This window comes from Tetranychus urticae, chromosome 1 (assembly GCF_039701765.1).
Source record: "Tetranychus urticae isolate SD_2017Ah chromosome 1, NJAU_TeUrti_SD_1.0, whole genome shotgun sequence".
Lineage (NCBI taxonomy): Eukaryota > Metazoa > Arthropoda > Arachnida > Trombidiformes > Tetranychidae > Tetranychus > Tetranychus urticae.
This window is the reverse complement of record NC_142958.1, coordinates 11,261,396-11,279,374: the sequence shown is the minus strand read 5'-3', so window position 1 is coordinate 11,279,374 and position 17,979 is coordinate 11,261,396. Positions and strand designations below refer to the sequence as shown.

General features: G+C 31.7%; 1 protein-coding gene across 1 annotated transcript in view; it reads right to left on the bottom strand.

Annotated features, from left to right (window-relative positions):
• Positions 1–313: 313 nt before the first annotated feature.
• Positions 314–17,979, bottom strand: part of LOC107361414 (nephrin-like) — a 99,217-nt gene continuing 81,551 nt past the window's right edge. Inside the window, exons 8-12 of the mRNA XM_015928244.3 lie at positions 5,587–6,252; positions 1,789–2,805; positions 1,148–1,230; positions 635–806; positions 314–555 (exon numbers count right to left, since the gene is read on the bottom strand). Coding sequence (XP_015783730.3) covers positions 636–806; positions 1,148–1,230; positions 1,789–2,805; positions 5,587–6,252 — 1,937 coding nt within the window. The 3' untranslated portion in view covers positions 314–555; position 635. The remainder of the gene's footprint in view (positions 556–634; positions 807–1,147; positions 1,231–1,788; positions 2,806–5,586; positions 6,253–17,979) is intronic.

Below are 17,979 nucleotides of genomic sequence, written 5' to 3'. Positions count from 1 at the left end.
GTTTGCTTTGCACAGTTATGTCATCTGCAACAGTTAACCAGAAAATGCACTCCATTTTTACACCGTTTTCTTAAATCATGTTCTCGTGAAAATACTGGTTATGATTAATTTATGATTATTTCTTACAATAAAATCAGATGCATTTTTTGTCAACATTTCTTTGCATTTCCTCAAGATAATGTGTATCTTTCATTCGATTGTGATTCGACACTTTCCGTTCATGTAAATCGTTCGCATATATGTACATGTTGACTGGAGTCGAAGTGCTTTGGAATAGTTTATCTACTCAATAAAAAGAATCAGAAAAATTAGATTTCAATTTTTCTCTTCCATTCAGTGAGATTTTAATTTACAAAAATACAGATGTAAAAATAGTTGCAATTGTTTGAATATTATTTTTTCATTTACAGTCGATACAAAAGATAAGATATGATTTTAAGTCACTTGCAACTCGATCAATATTGCAAATTGGTTTTAATTTAATTTCCATATTTAAATGATTCGACGATAGAAACGTTTTCCGTTGTCGATAGCTTTCAAGTTTTGTTGATTAACCTGGAAAATTGGGAAATGAGAAAGTAAATAATATTATAATTTGGAATCGAAATGGAATGAATATGAAATGTAAAATTACCTCAAAGAATCTCGTCCGTTTCTTCCTCTGGAACTGTGGTCAGTGAATATTCTCCGTCAATAATATTAACTCGAGGTATTCGTCGTAAAGTGGCCAATGTATGAATATCATTACAGTCGTCAGTCAATTTACAGTCACCATCACAACAGATTGCATGATCAACGAACTGATCCTGAAAATGAAATTAAAACATTTATCACAATTTTTCTCAAAGAAACTTCAATCCCAGATGAATCGCCATCATTTTCATATCAATCAATTTATCCATTAAATGTTGTATTAAGGTGCAAAAAAGGCTCAAAAGCTCAACTAAACTCAATGGAATCACGTAAATATATAATCACATGACTGCGATAATTTTCTCTCTATCAATGTCTTAATGTTTTACTTGACCCTCGAGCTATTCAAATTGAATTTAATGATAACTATCATTATGACTGAAAGTCAATCTTGTCTCGATTATCAATCACACAATTTAATTGATTAGTTTAATGAAGTTTTTCTCAGTTTTACCTTTATTTGATTCATCAATATATCAGGTTGTTGTCCTCCTTCAACAATGGAAGCCATCAATTTAGATTCATAATCTTTGTTGTCTAAATCAATTTGAGTAAAGAACAAGAAAAAATGTTGAAATTTTCAATTAGAATCGACAATTAAAATTAAAATTTTCCCTCGAAATAAAAAAAGTTTAGTTTTTGGGAAACATTCAAATGAAAAGAAATCTAAAGAAAATCTTAGCTGCATCAAAACACTAACCAAATAAGCTCTGAATAAATGTTGAGATTTCATTTTCTCATGACTTTTGGTACAACGAGTAAAGAATTTAAAATTTTTTTTCAAATTGTATTTGAATTGATCTAATCAAAGTTCTCATGAACACATAAAATAATCTAAAAGCACAGATTTAATCTAGATAATTGTTGATTAAACTCAATGAAACTTACAAAGTGGACAAAAAGCTTGTTTGATTCCGGAATGTTTTCAATCAGAAGCAACTTGAACAACTATTTTACAACGAAATCAACTAATTTGGAAGCTTCTGAAAGTCTTATAAATCTTAATGATCAATTTATTTCGTTTAGACAAATAACGAAAAGTCGAATTAAATATTCTAATGAATTAACCCGGTGAAAGAATGAAAGAAAACTTACTTGTAAATGAATAACATTTATCTTGATTATCGGTTAAATCTGAAAGTTGAAGTTTCTCTTCAATGACCATCAAAGGTATTGTCGTATCACATTTACAGAGCCCAACTGTGTTTGACGAAATGACGAATGGAATTTCAGTGGAACAATTGGAGACGAAATCAACATTCATATTTCCATTGCCATTGCCACCATTGCATCCTCCACCTGAACTGATTGTACTGATTATGAGACCATTGGTCAGTTCGGAAGGATATTTCATTCCTTGAAGTGTCGAATCATTTGGATTGCTATTGTTGTGATGATGATAAGCATTTGAATGTTGCTGCTGTGACTGTACTTGATGAGCACATTTCTTATTGCTTGTAACCATTTGATCGGGAGGCGATGATTGACTTGAATTGTTGACACAATACACTACATGATTCGAGGCCGAAACGGACCTTTGAATGAAAGGCGAGTTTCTCTTGTAATAGACTAGAAGTGCCCATGAAAAGGTTAAGCATCCAATTGAACCAGCAACCAGTATAATGATTACTACCAAAGTCGTTCCCATTCCAGCGATCAGTTTAATGTCTGACTTTCTTTCACCGACAGTGGCCATTCCACCGACACTGTTGTCCAAGTTGTCACGATCAATCACAATTGGAACTGACAATGTTCGAGTTCGAATGAATTCACGGGAAATTAAACTTTCACCCAACTTGTTGCGACTAGAAATTGTAATGATGTATTCACTCGCTGGTTCAAGTGCCGTTAAAGTAAACACTGTTGACCCATTTGTCGGATAACCATAGAAATACTCGGAATTTGATTTGACTTCATTCGAACGAATTGAGTTTGTTGATGAACTTGAACCAGTCGACGGTAATAACGAGGAAAAATAATCGCTTTTAATAATTTTATATCGAATTCGAAATGACTGCTCATGACCGCCATCGAAACTCGGAATCCAAGATAAAGTAATGCTATTGTCAGTTACATTGACTAAAGTCAAATTGGTTGGCGCTTCAGGAATACCTGGGAATGGCAAAAACAGAATAAGAAAAAGAACAATTAAAAAGAAGAAATCGAGAAAAGTCCAAATTCATTTACGATTAAGACAAACACAAACGCGAATTTGTTGTTCAATTTACAAATCTGAGTTCGATTCGAAACAATAATTCGATTAAATAGCCAAAGTTGACAAAAGTTTAAAGTTGACTTTCAAGAGCTAAACAAGTTTCAGTGATTTATCGTGATTTAATTATCTAATCAACTTGATTTATGTCAACAAAAGTTGTTTATTTGTGTAACAACGAATGATGAACGGCAAGACTTTGGCTTATTGTTAACAAATGATTGAACAAATGAGATAAATGAAAGCTTCAGTCCAAATCATGACTAAACTGACTTGATACTTCAGGTAAAAGTAAAAAAATGTTCCCTTGATTGGCCAACGAAACTACGAAGATTGAGATTTTTCGCCCTTTTGTTGTTCATTTTGAGATTGAAATGTTAAGATGAAGTCACGATATGTTGAAAGGTTCATGTTTCATCCTTTTAATTTGTACAATTGAATCTAAATTAAATGATATTGATAATAAAAGCGATTCAACAATTTAATATCAAATTACTATATTTACAATTTTAATCATTTCCAACTGTCATTTCATTGATATTCATTTGCCTTTTCATGCTTTAATAATTGCAAGTTTACAGAAAATGAAAAAAAATGTATCAATAAAAACATGAAATCGTATTGATTAGCAAAGGAAAAGCAGACAAAAATGAAGCAAAATTTCAATCAACTTTACCAATGATACTTTGAGCAGTAAACATGATAATATAATATTTACTTGTTTCTGATTATCATGCAATCACGAAGTTGGTCAGATTTAATAGCAAATAAGAGTATCATTATTACAAATTGTGCACAGTGAAAGCAATCCAACAATTTAAGCAACATATAATTTACCATTCAATATTTTGCTTCATTTTCACCAACAATTTTCATTTGCTTTTTGCTGACAAAGAACGAAACGAAAATGTGAAAAAAATCCTTTGACATGTAACGGTGTTTCACGATGGAAATGATTAAAACTGATTGATCCATGTAAATGTTGAAAAAGGTTGAACCCAAAGAGCCACCTTAAGAAGGGTTGAAGAAGAAGAGGAAAAGAGGTTTGGTTGGCGTTAAGTGACCAATGTCCTGCTTAACTCAATGTAAAAATGTCTCAATTGAATGAGAAAAGCAAGAAAACCGTTTATACTACAAACATAGCTGCAGGCCGTAGAGACAGGGTGGTCTACGCTGTGCCCAATCTTAATCCATATAAAGACATTATCTATTTTGCGCAGAGAAAATCTTCTCTTCTTCTTCTTCTGCTTAAAGTTGAAGCTAAAAAAGTTGAGTATTGCTTTAAATAATGATATGTAGTTAATTTATTACCTTAAGATTGTTAAGAAGCGAAAAAAAGGAGAACAAAAAAGGAAAAGGTTTATGCGTTGTTTACCATGGTTGGTCATAAAAAAGCATCAATTGAAATTGAGAAGAGAGAAGAAGAAGAAGAAGAAGGAGAAGATGAAGGAGAGCGGAACCCACCAACTGTTTGACAAAACTCTGTTGGAACGAAAGAAAAGCTCTATCCAAGCCTCAAACCTTCCAAGTTGTGCCCTGTAACTGAACACCCTTGAAGCGAACAGAGAAACTTTGACATCTTCATCTTCTCATTTTTGACGTTTTGGCAAGTTAAAACAAACTGACCACAGTTTAATTTAACATGCGAACCTTTTCCTCTCAGTGACCATTACACTGACTCTTTCTCCTTTTCTTTGCCTTCTTTTCATAATCATTGCATTCTATTTTTTTACAGTCACACCAGACAAAATAATATACACTATTGAACCATTTAAAGCGTCTATTTAGCTTGCACTTTCTGTTTGTTTATTTCAATCAAACACCAACTTTAAGGGTAACTTTTATTTGCTTAACTTTCCCTAACATATCATTCAACTTGTTATCACATTATACTCATTAAAATAAATTAACCAAAACTTATCGCTATCAGTTACAATCGACTGTTGGTCTGTTTTGCAAACACTGAATTTCAATAAAAAAATGTTCATTTTTTGTTGCTGTTTAAGAATCTCAATTAGAATCGACTTTTCATTCTCAGCCTCGTAAATCATTTTCAACTCAGCTCTTGCTGTAAATCAAATTGACTCAAATGTTAATCAAAACTAATCAACTTTGGTTATTGGCTATAAATCATAATAATGATGAATGAAGGAAAAGAAATGATTTTTTTCCATAAAATTTAAATTGACTCGAGATTAAAGTTGCATTAATTGGTCAAAGTATGAACTTGAAAAGAAGAAAAGAAACAATTTTTCATTTGAAAACTCTGGCTTTCAATTTTATCGCACCAATTACCTAAAGCATTTTGACTTGAGGCGGTCAATGAAGCCTTTTGCGCAGTCAAAGCGGCAACAACATGAATAATGTGAAAAGAAAAGGTTCAATTGTCAATTCTCTTTACTCGAAACTCTCTTTGCCGTTAACCGTAAAGTTTATTCAAATTGCAAGTTAATTGGCAACTTTTCACTGTTAATTTTGTAATTTGGTACGCTTTGCTTTTCGTTGGTTCATTGTTAATATTTGCGTTTCAACCATTGTAACTCTAATGTGTTTAATGTCGCGAAACTGTTTCGCATCAAACACAAAACTCAACCTTAATTGAACTTGACGAGTTTCAAAAGGTTAAACATTTGTTCAACTTTTTATTGAAAAGCCTTTCTGACCAAAGGTTTGACACTTACTTTTACGAACAAGTTGAATATCCAAAATATCTTGACCTAAATAGTTGAAGGCAGTGCATCGATAAGAACCAAAATCAGTCGCAACTACATTGTTAATGATAAGGTTACTTTGAAACAAGATTGTGTTTGAAGTTGAATTAAAGTGTTGACTGGCATTGACAGGGGTCAACCTGGTCTCAACAGTTTCATTGGTTATCTTGTACTTTAATGAATTTTCCCCTCCAATGGACCAGTTAAAGTTTACCATTGGATAACCTTCGGCCTGACAGGTTAACCTTACAGAGTCACTGTTTAAATCGGCAGCCACTTTACGATGTGCTCGTCTTATGCTTGGAGCATATTCAACCAAGACAACAATTGATTGGACGGAGGCAATGTTGTTCAATGAATTGTGTGCTGAGCAAGTGTACAACCCGGCATCACTTCGAGTCACATTATATACAGTGAGTATGGACACATGATGGTTTGGCCTTGAATCCAAGTTATACTTTACTCGAAACCAGTCCATGGGTGGTCCAATATCCTCTCTAAACCATTTTACTCGAGGCTCAGGATTGGAGCTAATTAGACAGAGAAGTTGAAAATTGTCATCGCCTTCGGCCGGCCATCGGTCAGTCTTGCCAAATGCTCGTCTCACCTTGATAGGTTCACTTATATTGGCGGCATCTGACAAGCAAACAAATTGTGGAAACCAAAAATTAGTAAAATGCCCATTAACGTCAATAAAAAACAATAAATCAATAAACACACAGAAACCATTTCGAACCAGAAAACATTTACTTCTCAATTTTCAATCACATTACAAAGGCAAAGACTTGAGACGTCTTAAAACAGTGTGATCAAGTCATTAAATTGTCGATTAAAATTATCATAAATTGCTTGAAAATCGTCTTTTGATAAATGATTAAAACGATTAAAATTTTGAGATTTTGTCTGAAAAAATCTGCATGTGACGCCATCTAGTGCCTCTCATTGCAACTACTCCAAGACTTGAATATCAGTAATTATAAGATTGTAATGTAAAGATGAACTTTTCGTGTTTAGAAGAGAAATAATGAGTTTGTTCATGGCGAACCTTGGGAATTGAGTTTCTGTCCATAATTGACGTTGATCAGGTTAAGATGAATTAGTTTTCTGTTCAATTTGTTTGAGTGCCAATGATTGTTATAAGATGAGGCTGATAATGAAGAGACTTTTGGTTAGACTGAGTAAAAGTTTTCGAGTCAAGAGTCTCAGGTAAGAAGGTAAAGACAATGAGAGGGAAAAGACAAAAGGATTGCTTGTTGTACAGTTTTCCCTTTAATTGAAAATAAGAAGATGAAGAAGAAGAAGAGGAAAAGAGGAAAGATTTTCATGATATCATCACCAACATGATCATGTTCAATTCTGGGTAAATATTGATATAATAGCAATGATCATGGTCAATATAAGCGAATCAAATAAATTCAGAAAACTATTCAGGTAAATGAAAGTGAAAGAGTGAAAACATAGTAACCTTTGGTCAAGAATTTTCTGCCTTATTTTCTCTCATCATGTATTCGATAAATAAAAGTAATGTTTGTTCATTTGTCGATAAAAGCAAAAACCAAAGTCGAATGTGGAAAAAGAAGAGTCTCATGAAAATGGAAAAGAATATTTTGGCAAAACATTTTTTTCTTCTTCTCTTTACTTTGTCTACGATTCATCAGCAGATATTTTCTTGCCGATAAATGATTTGTTTTTGGAACAACAAACAATTTAAATTTCGAGGTTTGATCAGCTTTATTCTCATTAAATGAAACTCTTTTTTTTCAAAGCAAAGGAATGAAAATTTTCTTGCCTTTATCATCATGAATATTGCATTACATTCATGATAATTCAGAATGAAAAAGTTAATAAAGTTTGGAATAAAAAAATAACAATAAACTAAATTGGAATAAATTTGACTTTTATTGTCAATTACAATAAAACATCGCAATTTATAACTCGCAATTATATTTCAATCAATTGTATTTTTATTATTCACCAAGGAATTGAGAAACTCATCAAAAAATGTAAATTCATATTCTCTTGAAACACTTTCAATAAACAATGAAAATTTCGTAATAGTTTTCAAATGAATATCTCGATTCAGGTAATTCAGGGAAAGAAGCAAAAGAAGGCGATCAATCATTGCAGAGTCCAAAAAGTTACTTGGATTTCAAGTTGCAATACTTTTGCAGATAAGTGAGAAAATTGTATTTAAAGTGAAATAAGTAATCGAAATGTTGGTTTTTCAAATAATCTTGCAGTTGCAGGGCTGTAAGGGAAAACGATTCTTACTTCAAACCAAGGATTCGAAAAGTTCAGATTAGATTTGTCTTAAAACTTCTCCAATGCTAAAGCTCTTCTAAATGTTTCACGAAGCACTGACACTTTTTCACCCACCTAGTGACTCCATTCCAGTGGTGTTTTCATTGTAATAAGATGCTGTTGACTTAAAAGGCAACCTTACTGCGGTGTTAATACACGTATAACGTTAACTTTTATTTTTGATCAAAGATGAGTTTCTTAATGCTTTTACTGGTGTGGCAAAAGTTATGTTCAGATTTTCTCACTCACTTTGAAAGATAGCGACACCGAATTTTTAGGTTTTTTTCCTCAAGTCGGTTTGTTTAGTTTAATTTTTGGTTAAAAATTCGAATTTTGAAAAATGATAGAAAATGTTCATTTTTTCATTTTTCGTTGCAGAATGATTGCAAGTAAAGATGAACACTTCGCGCATCAGTCAAATAAAAACCGAAGCAAAGTTATGATGAAAAGATCTGTTTTGCAATATTTCTTTCGGTTCAAAAGTTAACGATTTGATTGAATCTATTGATTCAAGGTACTTCAACTAAAACAACTGAACAAAACCTTACAATGTGTCATAAAATTGGCTCTAAGCAATACAGCCAAAAGACTGGCTAAATATCCAAATTGCTAGTGCGCTACCGACAAGACATATTCTTGCGAACAGAATGCTGATGGTATCAATTCATTAAAAGTTTAAAACAAACACTGGGCCATCCAAATGCTTAAACAATTAATATACTGAAACAGCTCGGTCTGTTCCTTTTTCATGAGCTTCTGCAGCTAGATTGAACAATGAGAATTTCGAAATGTCACTAACATTAAAGTTAACCGAAGTCCATTAATCGAACTTGTTACAGCGACTAAAGAGTCCAATTAAAAAATAAACTGAAATTCAACTCAACATGAGAAAAGTGACTTATCCTGAAAACGCCAAAATCCAATAAAGAGCTGTTATTCAACGAGAAAAGTGATAAAGGTAAAACGAATTACCTGATCCTATAACAAGATAAAAACATTGACATTCCTTGAATCATAAAAAAATTGTTTTTCGAAATTTCAATCCTTCGATTTCAAAATGAAAAGTTCTAAACTAGCTTTTGTTGTTGTTTAGTTGCGCAATAAAATGATCCTTTAAAACCTCGAATGATAAATTTTGGTTCTTTCAAGATTATTGCTGTTCATTTCAGTAAACAAATCAAATTGATTTGAAAGGAAAAAATAACAACACAAAACTTTGATTAAATTGGAAGCAACAATGATAATAACTATGAATTACAGAGTGAAATGCAATGGCAAGAAACATCAACAGTTGAACCCAAAACCAATAACACAAGCTTGGTTAACCTTAACTCATACCTTGTACCTTGAAGCACGTTGTTTGATTTGTTGATAGCCTCAGGTACTTGCATCTCCTTCAACCTGACAATATTATTCCAACATTCAAGATTTGCCAATTCCAATTTTCTGTTTGTCAAATGAACCGCACATCTTCATCAATATTGAATCAAAAGTCTAACGATAATTATATTACAACGTTCAAAGAACAGAAAAAAAGTGAATCATCACTAATTAATTAACCAAAATAAAAGTCGATCAAAGTAATTAACCATTTAAAATTGAGTTTCAACCAAAACTCGACAATTGCCTGAACAAAAAACTGAACCAAATTGCTATTTCGGAAAAGATGAAAAGTCAATCAAAGAAACGGAAAAATTGGATAAAAGTTGAAAAGAAATATTAATAAACCATTTTTTTCCCTTTCCATTCAATACCGTTTCCAAACTAAATCGTATAATTAATTCAGATTAATTTCTGGTTCAACAGGAATGATCAAAGAGGAAACTCTGAGTTTTTTTCTCTCTTCTCACAAATCTATTTCCATCAAAATACAACGGGAATGAAGAGAAAATCAGAAGAAAAAAAAGAGTTACAAAGAAGAAAAAAGTTCAATGTTGATATTAGTTCAACTCATTAACGTGTTTCCATCAAGAACCTTTCAATGTTAAGATGAAGATTTGAAGAGAAGAGAAGAAGAAAAAATGGATAAATGGCATTTTTTCACTTTCTGAATTCATTTTGTTATTAATTTTATTGTAAGATGAAAGAGTTGAGTAAATGAATGGAGAAACGAAGAGAAGGGAAAAAAAAGTTTCGAGATTCTCGATTAATTCTGCGATTCTAATCCAATATAATCTCTACCCAATGAAAAGCTAATCAACTTTTCAATTTCTCCTTTTTTTCATCATTATTTTCATTCTTCTCAACATTATCACTTTATCATGATTGTTGTGATTTTTTTTTCTTTGCCTTTACATTTTTTTATTGCGTGAATCTTTTAATTCAATCAAAGTGATTAACGTCAAAATCAATTACCGTTTTGACCCATTTTTTACTGGGTTAATTTCATCATTTTTTTCATCTCATATTTTCTCGCCAGTTTTGCTGTTCATTTTTCAAATTATCACAACTTGCATTAACCTCGTTTTTGTCTTCATCTTTCAGCTCATCTCATTATTGTTACATTGTTAATTACTTTTCAATTTATTCACACAATGTCAAGATAGTTTAATGTTTCCAATCAAAATGTTATTCTAAAACAAAAATCTGTTATAATCCAAGTTGTTGCTTAAAAAGTGTTCATATTTAGGTCACATTGTCATCAATCTATAATCTATAGTTAGGCCTGAATTTGGTCAACCAGTTCAATCAACTTATAGATTAACTGTGAAACTGGGTTCAAATATGAAAATATCAATTTGGAGAATTTTAGACATTGGAATTCCTTCTTTACAATTTTCATTGCCTTTTTCGTTCAGACGAATACCAAAACTTTCCAAATTCAGTCAAAATTTTGAAAATTATATTCAACTTGTTTTTAAACTGTGGAAGTATCTGTTTGCTACAAACAGTTTTTCACCTCGAAAACACCTTTTTCACTCCTTCTTCAAACTCTTATTTTCACCTTGCTTTGGACCCAAGAGGGGAAATCATGATAATAGCATTTTTTCTGACCGTCTAAAGGCCCAATGGCATTCTCTTTGCTCTCTAATTCAGATGTTTAAACAATAGCTTTTCATTAAAATCATTTTGAAATTAACTTTAAACTTCTTCACTTCTTTAAATCTCTAATTACCTTTGGCGAAATCAGTCTATCCAGACTGAACCCTAAAGTGTGATCTCAACAAATCAGCTCCAGTTTAGCTGATCCTGCTTCTCCAGTCACAGAATCAATTTCGAAAATCTTTCGACCTGGAAATTTTTTGCTTACTAAACAGTTCTAATTAAATTTTTGGCATTTTTTAACGAACAAGAAAACTTTCCGAATTCAGTCTGAATTTTTTCTGTATTTGCATTTCTTCTTTTTCTTGTTCTTACGATTACTTTTTATTATTAACTTTTCTCATCAATACAATTGAAATAATAGTGAAAATGAAATGAAATAAGAAACACAGAATAAATTGTCATTTCTCAAGAGAGGTTTTCTTCTTTTCTCAATATATCTTTTGTCTTCTTGTATCAAACATTTAAGACTAATTTTTGCTTCTTCACGAGATCAACCTGAACTTGCATGAAATATGGTTTCCAACTTTAAGCGCTTATCGTCTAATAAAATCCCTGTAGAATGTTCATGAAAATTCATTCGTCTGTATGAACGCAACAATAATCTGAATGGCAAACTTGGAATTATATCAAATTTTTTTCTTTTCTACGCGAATTTAATTTCTATGGTTACATGGAATTGTGTGATTTAAAAGGAAAACATTATTCTAATGCTTTTACAAGGTAACATTTGATGAACAAGTAAACAGGTAAACAAGAGCATAAAGATGATTAAACATGAAAAAAGGTAGATTCTTTTCTTTCTCATTCAACCATTTTTACTCCTCAAGTAATTGAGTGAAACCTCAATTGAAGAGTATTAATGTTAACAAGGTTACCTTGGTAATGTTATTGTTAACTTCATGATAATAAAATGCTATTATCAAGGTAAGTGCATGAAGAGATAGAAAGATTAAGTGTAGGATGGATGGGAAAGGATTAAAGGTTAGACAAGAGGATTAACAGAACAATCAAATCTGTTTGCTTTTCAATTGTTTATGTTTCAGGTTTAATTCAATTGAGATTCAAATCCAGGTTGAACAACTTTAATTCATCATCTAACAATGTCCGTGAGTTTAGGAAAAGTTCAAGGTAAATCTTTAAATTATTCATTTTTTCCATGGATTAATCAGTTGGAACATTTCATCAAATTTTATCATCAATAATTCATTTCATTTGTTGATTTGATTTTTAGACTGGAAAAGCAGAGAATCTTTTTTTTTCTCGTCGAAAACTTTCAATAGGACAAACTGGACTTTTCATCAATCAGACAATCTTAATCCTTTCAACATGGGATAATTAGTGAGGGAAAAGTGTTTCTCTTTGGCTTAATTTACGCTTCACATGAATTAACAGTCAATCAAACTCATCACTCAATTTGATTAAACTAATAGTTGAAGAGGTAACAAAGTTAACTTTGTGTTAGTCAGGCAACATGAAACCAGAATTAGTTGGAAAATGAAGTCGGGAAAAGAGTAAAATGGAGCAAAAATTGAAGACAATGACAGTTTGCTTTTCATGATAGAACATGTTTTCGAAGTAATTGAAACTCAACAGATGAGACGACATGTAACTTTCAGACGTTTACTCGAAAATCTCAGTCCATCAACAGCTTTTAGCTTGTTTAATCATCAAATAAGTGATCAACTTTTCGAGGTAACATATTTCCCTTTGACGTTTCACTTTACACAGTACATTGTTTCAATACTTTGTATCAATGTCTACAGTTTATCATTGAAGTTATGCATTTAATTATCCAACAAAGGTAAGAGTAAAGATAGTGCATGAGTTGATCAGACAATTCAAGATGAGCTCATTAGTAGTATGTTTAATCAACGTTATGAAGCGAGGTTCACACCACACTTTTGCTGGCTCAATTGGAGAAGTGACTCGAAAGTGCTTATGGTTTCGGATAACTATGGACGTAACTCACGAGCAGTTGAGATCACAGACATCATATTCGAGTCATGAGCTTCTGCAGATTGAAGAACCACACGTTTGAACCCTCATGGTCATTCAAGGTCACACTCCATTATTCGACCTCTAAATGTCATTAAGAGGTAAAATAATGGAGTGACCTTGAATGTTTTTTAACGCTCAGTATACAGGGTGTAACAGCCAAATACGCGGGTTTGAATCGCTAATAACTTTTTGGTCCTTTGTCCGATTCCGGAATTTCTTTCGATTATATGTAGTAAATTAGTGCGAGTTTTGTTCATTGTAGTTTGTAAATTTATATGATCACCATTAGGGGGAGAAATTTTGCCCCAAAGTCAAAAAAGTTGATTTTTACCGTAAACTACCATAAAATACTCAAATTTTTTTAAGTTCATAAATTTTTTCCGCGCAAAAAATTTAACGAAAGATTATCTATCGAATGATGCTTACCTTTTAATTGTGTGATTTTTAGTTCGAAAAATATCGGATCTTGAACGTAGGCAAAACGCGCAAAGTAAAATCATCGACTAATTATTTTAATTGGTTCAAATTCCTAATCAAGGTATTTTCACCTGAAAACTTAATCATTGAATATTTTAGACTTGCAATTGACTTTATTTTCTAATTTCCATCACTCAAATCCTAAAATAAAAAATTTCTGAATTCGACTATTTTTCAGTAAAATTCAACTTTTTTGACTTTGGGGCAAAATTTCTCCCCCTAATGGTGATCATATAAATTTATAAACTACAATGAACAAAACTCGCACTAATTTACTACATATAATCGAAAGAAATTCCGGAATCGGACAAAGGACCAAAAAGTTATTAGCGATTCAAAACCGCGTATTTGGCTGTTACACCCTGTATATTGACGAAGGATCTTGAATTCATCCAATTCAATATTAAAACTCGTTCCTCTGCTGCAAGTGAGCCGTTCAAATAACAAAAAAATTTTGAATTTCTCAGCCAACAAAGGATAATACTCCGAACAGCTAAAAATTGTGCCCAACCTTGCTCACTTTCCTTCAATTCCATTAGGTATTCATTTCGGCCTTCAATCTTTCTATCAGGACACCAGCATTTGCAAACTCCCAAATCAACTCCATTGTCTTTGACTGGATTTACTTCCCACCCTGTCAAGGTCTTCGTCAAGAAATCTCGGTCGCTCGTTTTGTCGAGAAGTTGAGTAAAAATACAATAATCTCTATCTGGGAATACTCATTGAACTGGTCAAATGTCTTGCAACAATTTTATCAAAGTTAAACAAAGTCGATAATTGGTTACAAAATAACTAAAGATGAGTTTATTGCATCACATTTGTGGTACAATTTGAATAAGATAATTTGAATTAATTGTAAAGTTAAGGTAATCGATTATTGCTGATCAATTTGTACTTTAATAGACTCATTACGTTAATTTGTGACTCCATGTAACAATCAAAGGTTGCAAGAGCCAGAAGCTGGCAACATTAAACTGAAGACTGGAAACAATCAATTCCATGAAAGTAATAGTGATTATAAGAGGAAAGAGTAAATGATAAGAAGAAGCATCACAAGAATAATACTGATAAAAACTGATAACAATGCTACAGGGAGTGAAGTAAATGACGTTACAGGGAAACTCCTATTAACCATTTTTAGTGCGATATTAGAAGGTAAAAGGATGGGTTCAATAGTGTTCATAAGATCAAGTGGAGAAGCTGCTAGATGCTTGATAATGCCTTGAGGTAAAGAAATGTTGAAAGTCACAGTTTATATTAGTATTATTATTACTTGGAACATGACTTGGATAAATAATTAAAATGGCTCTCTTCTGGCCAGTTCTGTGTGTTTATAACTATTATATATGTTTTCTGGTCAACATGGAAAACATATACAAACTTTACTCTCTCTTACCTCATCTTGAGCCAACTTCATCTCAACTGAAAACTCGCAAACTCTCAACTTGAATAGACTTTTGGAAAAAGCTGAATGAAAGCCAAGAAGCAAAAGGTAAACCATTTACTTTGTACTTACGATGTCTTCATATTGACCCTGCAATTAGAGTTTTTCAGCTTTTTTTTGGATACAACAAAAGGTTCGATGCTTAGAGACAAATATATGGAACATTAAGCTATGATGAGCCTTCTCATGAGAATTCAATTCTTTTTTTTCCTTCTTCTTTTCTCCAAGAAACTCTTCTATTTTTTCCCTTCATCATCATTATCATCAGTGTAACAATGTTTTCTCTTTTTATTACTTCAATCACAATAATCTTGATGAAGGTAAGGAAGAGGAGGAAAAGATGATTGAATAAGAATCTTTCATCGCTGAATAACAAACTTATCCTGATGGATTTACAAATAGATTGAAATGCTTTAATAACAATTTCAATTCATCAAACTGTTCATTTAATTACGGTTGACTTTTAATTCCATTTCATGCTCTTGCTCTTCATTAAACACCTTTACTCTGAATCTCTTTCATTCTGATTCTTTGCTTTGCCAGTCGATAAATACAGTTGAGATGTTTAACAAATAATTAAGTTGATCAAAAGGCTTTTTTTCTCCATCTTCTTCTTTTCCAATCATGATTCTGATGAGCAGAAAAAAAAGATGAAACTCGAAGAAGCAAGAAAATCTCTAGTTAATTACGGGAGAAAAAAGTTGAACCAAAAAAATGCGAATCAAAAGCAACAGAAAGTTGGACGAAAAAAGAGATTTTCAATGTTCCAACCAGGCGCTTCTTTCATCTATTATTCATCTAATATTCATTCATGAAAACGCGAAAAAAACAACTTGAAATTTTATTCATTTCATCGCTTCTGTTTATCAATAAAATTCATTTTTACATGAAGTGAAACTTCGAATCTGAGACAAGTGATGATAGAAAAGGAAAAAAAGTTCAGACGAATTAGTTGATGGAACGAAATGCGAGTAGAATAATCTGTAACTTCATTTTAATGCAATTCAAATGATGTTCTTTTCTCTTTTACCCTTTATCATTTTGTTGCTGAATAGGAATTTGGAAAATCAGAAGTTCGCAATTGAATTGTTATTAAATTAAGAGAAACAGATAAACCTAGGAAAGAACAATATTCTTGAAGAAATGTTGATATTTCAAGTTTTTTTTGTTCAGAAAAAGAAGAAGAAAAATGTTCAATGATTAGATTCATTTCATTCTTGATTTTGATTCCTTTTCTTTAGAAACGAAATCCTTTATCAAAGGCAATGTTAAAATAATAGTTTTGTTCTGTTGTTGTTCTTGTTGTTATCATGATGATGATTGTTTTTCATTGTAAAAACGGACATTTTCTTTCTTTTTATTTTCTCTTTTCCCTGGTTTTCCAAATGTTGAAATGTTGAATGAAAGTTATCATTGGATTGACAATAAGATGAGGATAAGAGGAGGATGCTCTTTGATTGAGACAATCTTATTGCCATTAAATGTCACACAATTGTGACACCACATCCTACTTAACTGTTGAAACTATTTTATTATTATCGTTATCATGAGCATCATGAACGGCACCTTTCATTTGTTTCCCTTTTCATTGTATAGCAACTTCCGGAATCAAAGAGAAATTTTTCTTTTTTTTCTTTTATCTCTTTCTTGTGAGCCTTTTACTCGTCTAATGAAAACATGAAAATATTACATCAACAATTGTATTGGTTGAGGAAAAGATGCTCATGAATGTGTTATCGAACAGATGCAACAGAACATGATGTAAACAGAATTGATAAACAAGATGAGAAAAGACAACTAAATGTTACGACTTTTATTCTTTGTTGACTTTTCTCAGCTGAAAAGAGTAAAGGCGAAAAGATTTTCAATTTGAAATGTTTCTTTTTCTTCTTTCCTTTCATATCGATAATAACTAAACTCGTCTTATCTGGACAAGGCTGTCACTTTGGTCAGTGAAGAGGAAACGAAAACAATTTGCTTTTGTACATTTCAATTAATGATATTCAATTGTTGAAAGTCAATTCGCATTCAGTTAGTCGAGTTCTGATGGAAACTCAAGATTAACTTACAAATAGAAAAAAAAGTTTACTTTTAGGTTAAGTTTGTATTAATCACTTTCTACAGACTAATTGCGATTCAAATCTTCGACAGTCTTTAGGTGATATCATCTGACATGAGAAAAGTTGATGCACTTGAGAAAGAATCTCGAATTTTAGCAACAGAAACTGATCGAAATGACGATTTGACCAATTTTTTGACGAAAGTAAAGTATTGACTGGCGGCGAGGAAATGTAAAAATTTACAATGTAGCGATTTTTGATGATCGGTTTTAAGCAACGTTAACATAATCGATATTATCGATGTATCGTGTGAATTGTGCTCGTCAAATAGACAAGTATGCAACTTTTTTTTAAAGAAATCAGGAAGAGACTGAAGCACTGACGATATCCAGTTTTGCCAATTATCGCATTGGGATCAGACCAAACTTCGATAATTTTATCGTGGATTAACATTATTTAAATTTGAGGATATCATGATATTTACTGAATAAGGAGAATTAATCTTTCACGCTCATACTTAATCACTTTAGGTTTTTAATTGAATTTAAGAAGTGTATTGGATTGTAATTTTGAGTCTGTTAATTCGTCATTTGAAATAAAATGTAAAGCTGTACTGAATATGATTTTTCGCTGATCTAAATTGAAGTCTTGATTACAATTGAATAATGACTTGAGATTGGTAAAGTGAGTTGGTTACATCATTACAGATTGAAGTCAAGAGATATCTGAAGACGGAAAATTGAATCATTCCATTGAATTTGTCCAAAGAGAAATCAAATCAATATCAAATGTTAAAAGAATATTGAACTTTTCTTCTCAAACTTTTCACTTTCAGTTACTTCAGCTTTCGTTTCAAGTCCAAACCTATCTATCTTCTTGTATAGAAATCGTTTTCTTCACTTTATTCCCTTTTACTTTTCGAAAAAAAGCATTTCTTCAAAACAAACCAACAGCTTCACAAAGAAATTGTATATTAGTCCATTTTATTACATTTTTTATCTTTCACTTTTTCCACGAAAAATGTAAAAAAACATCTTT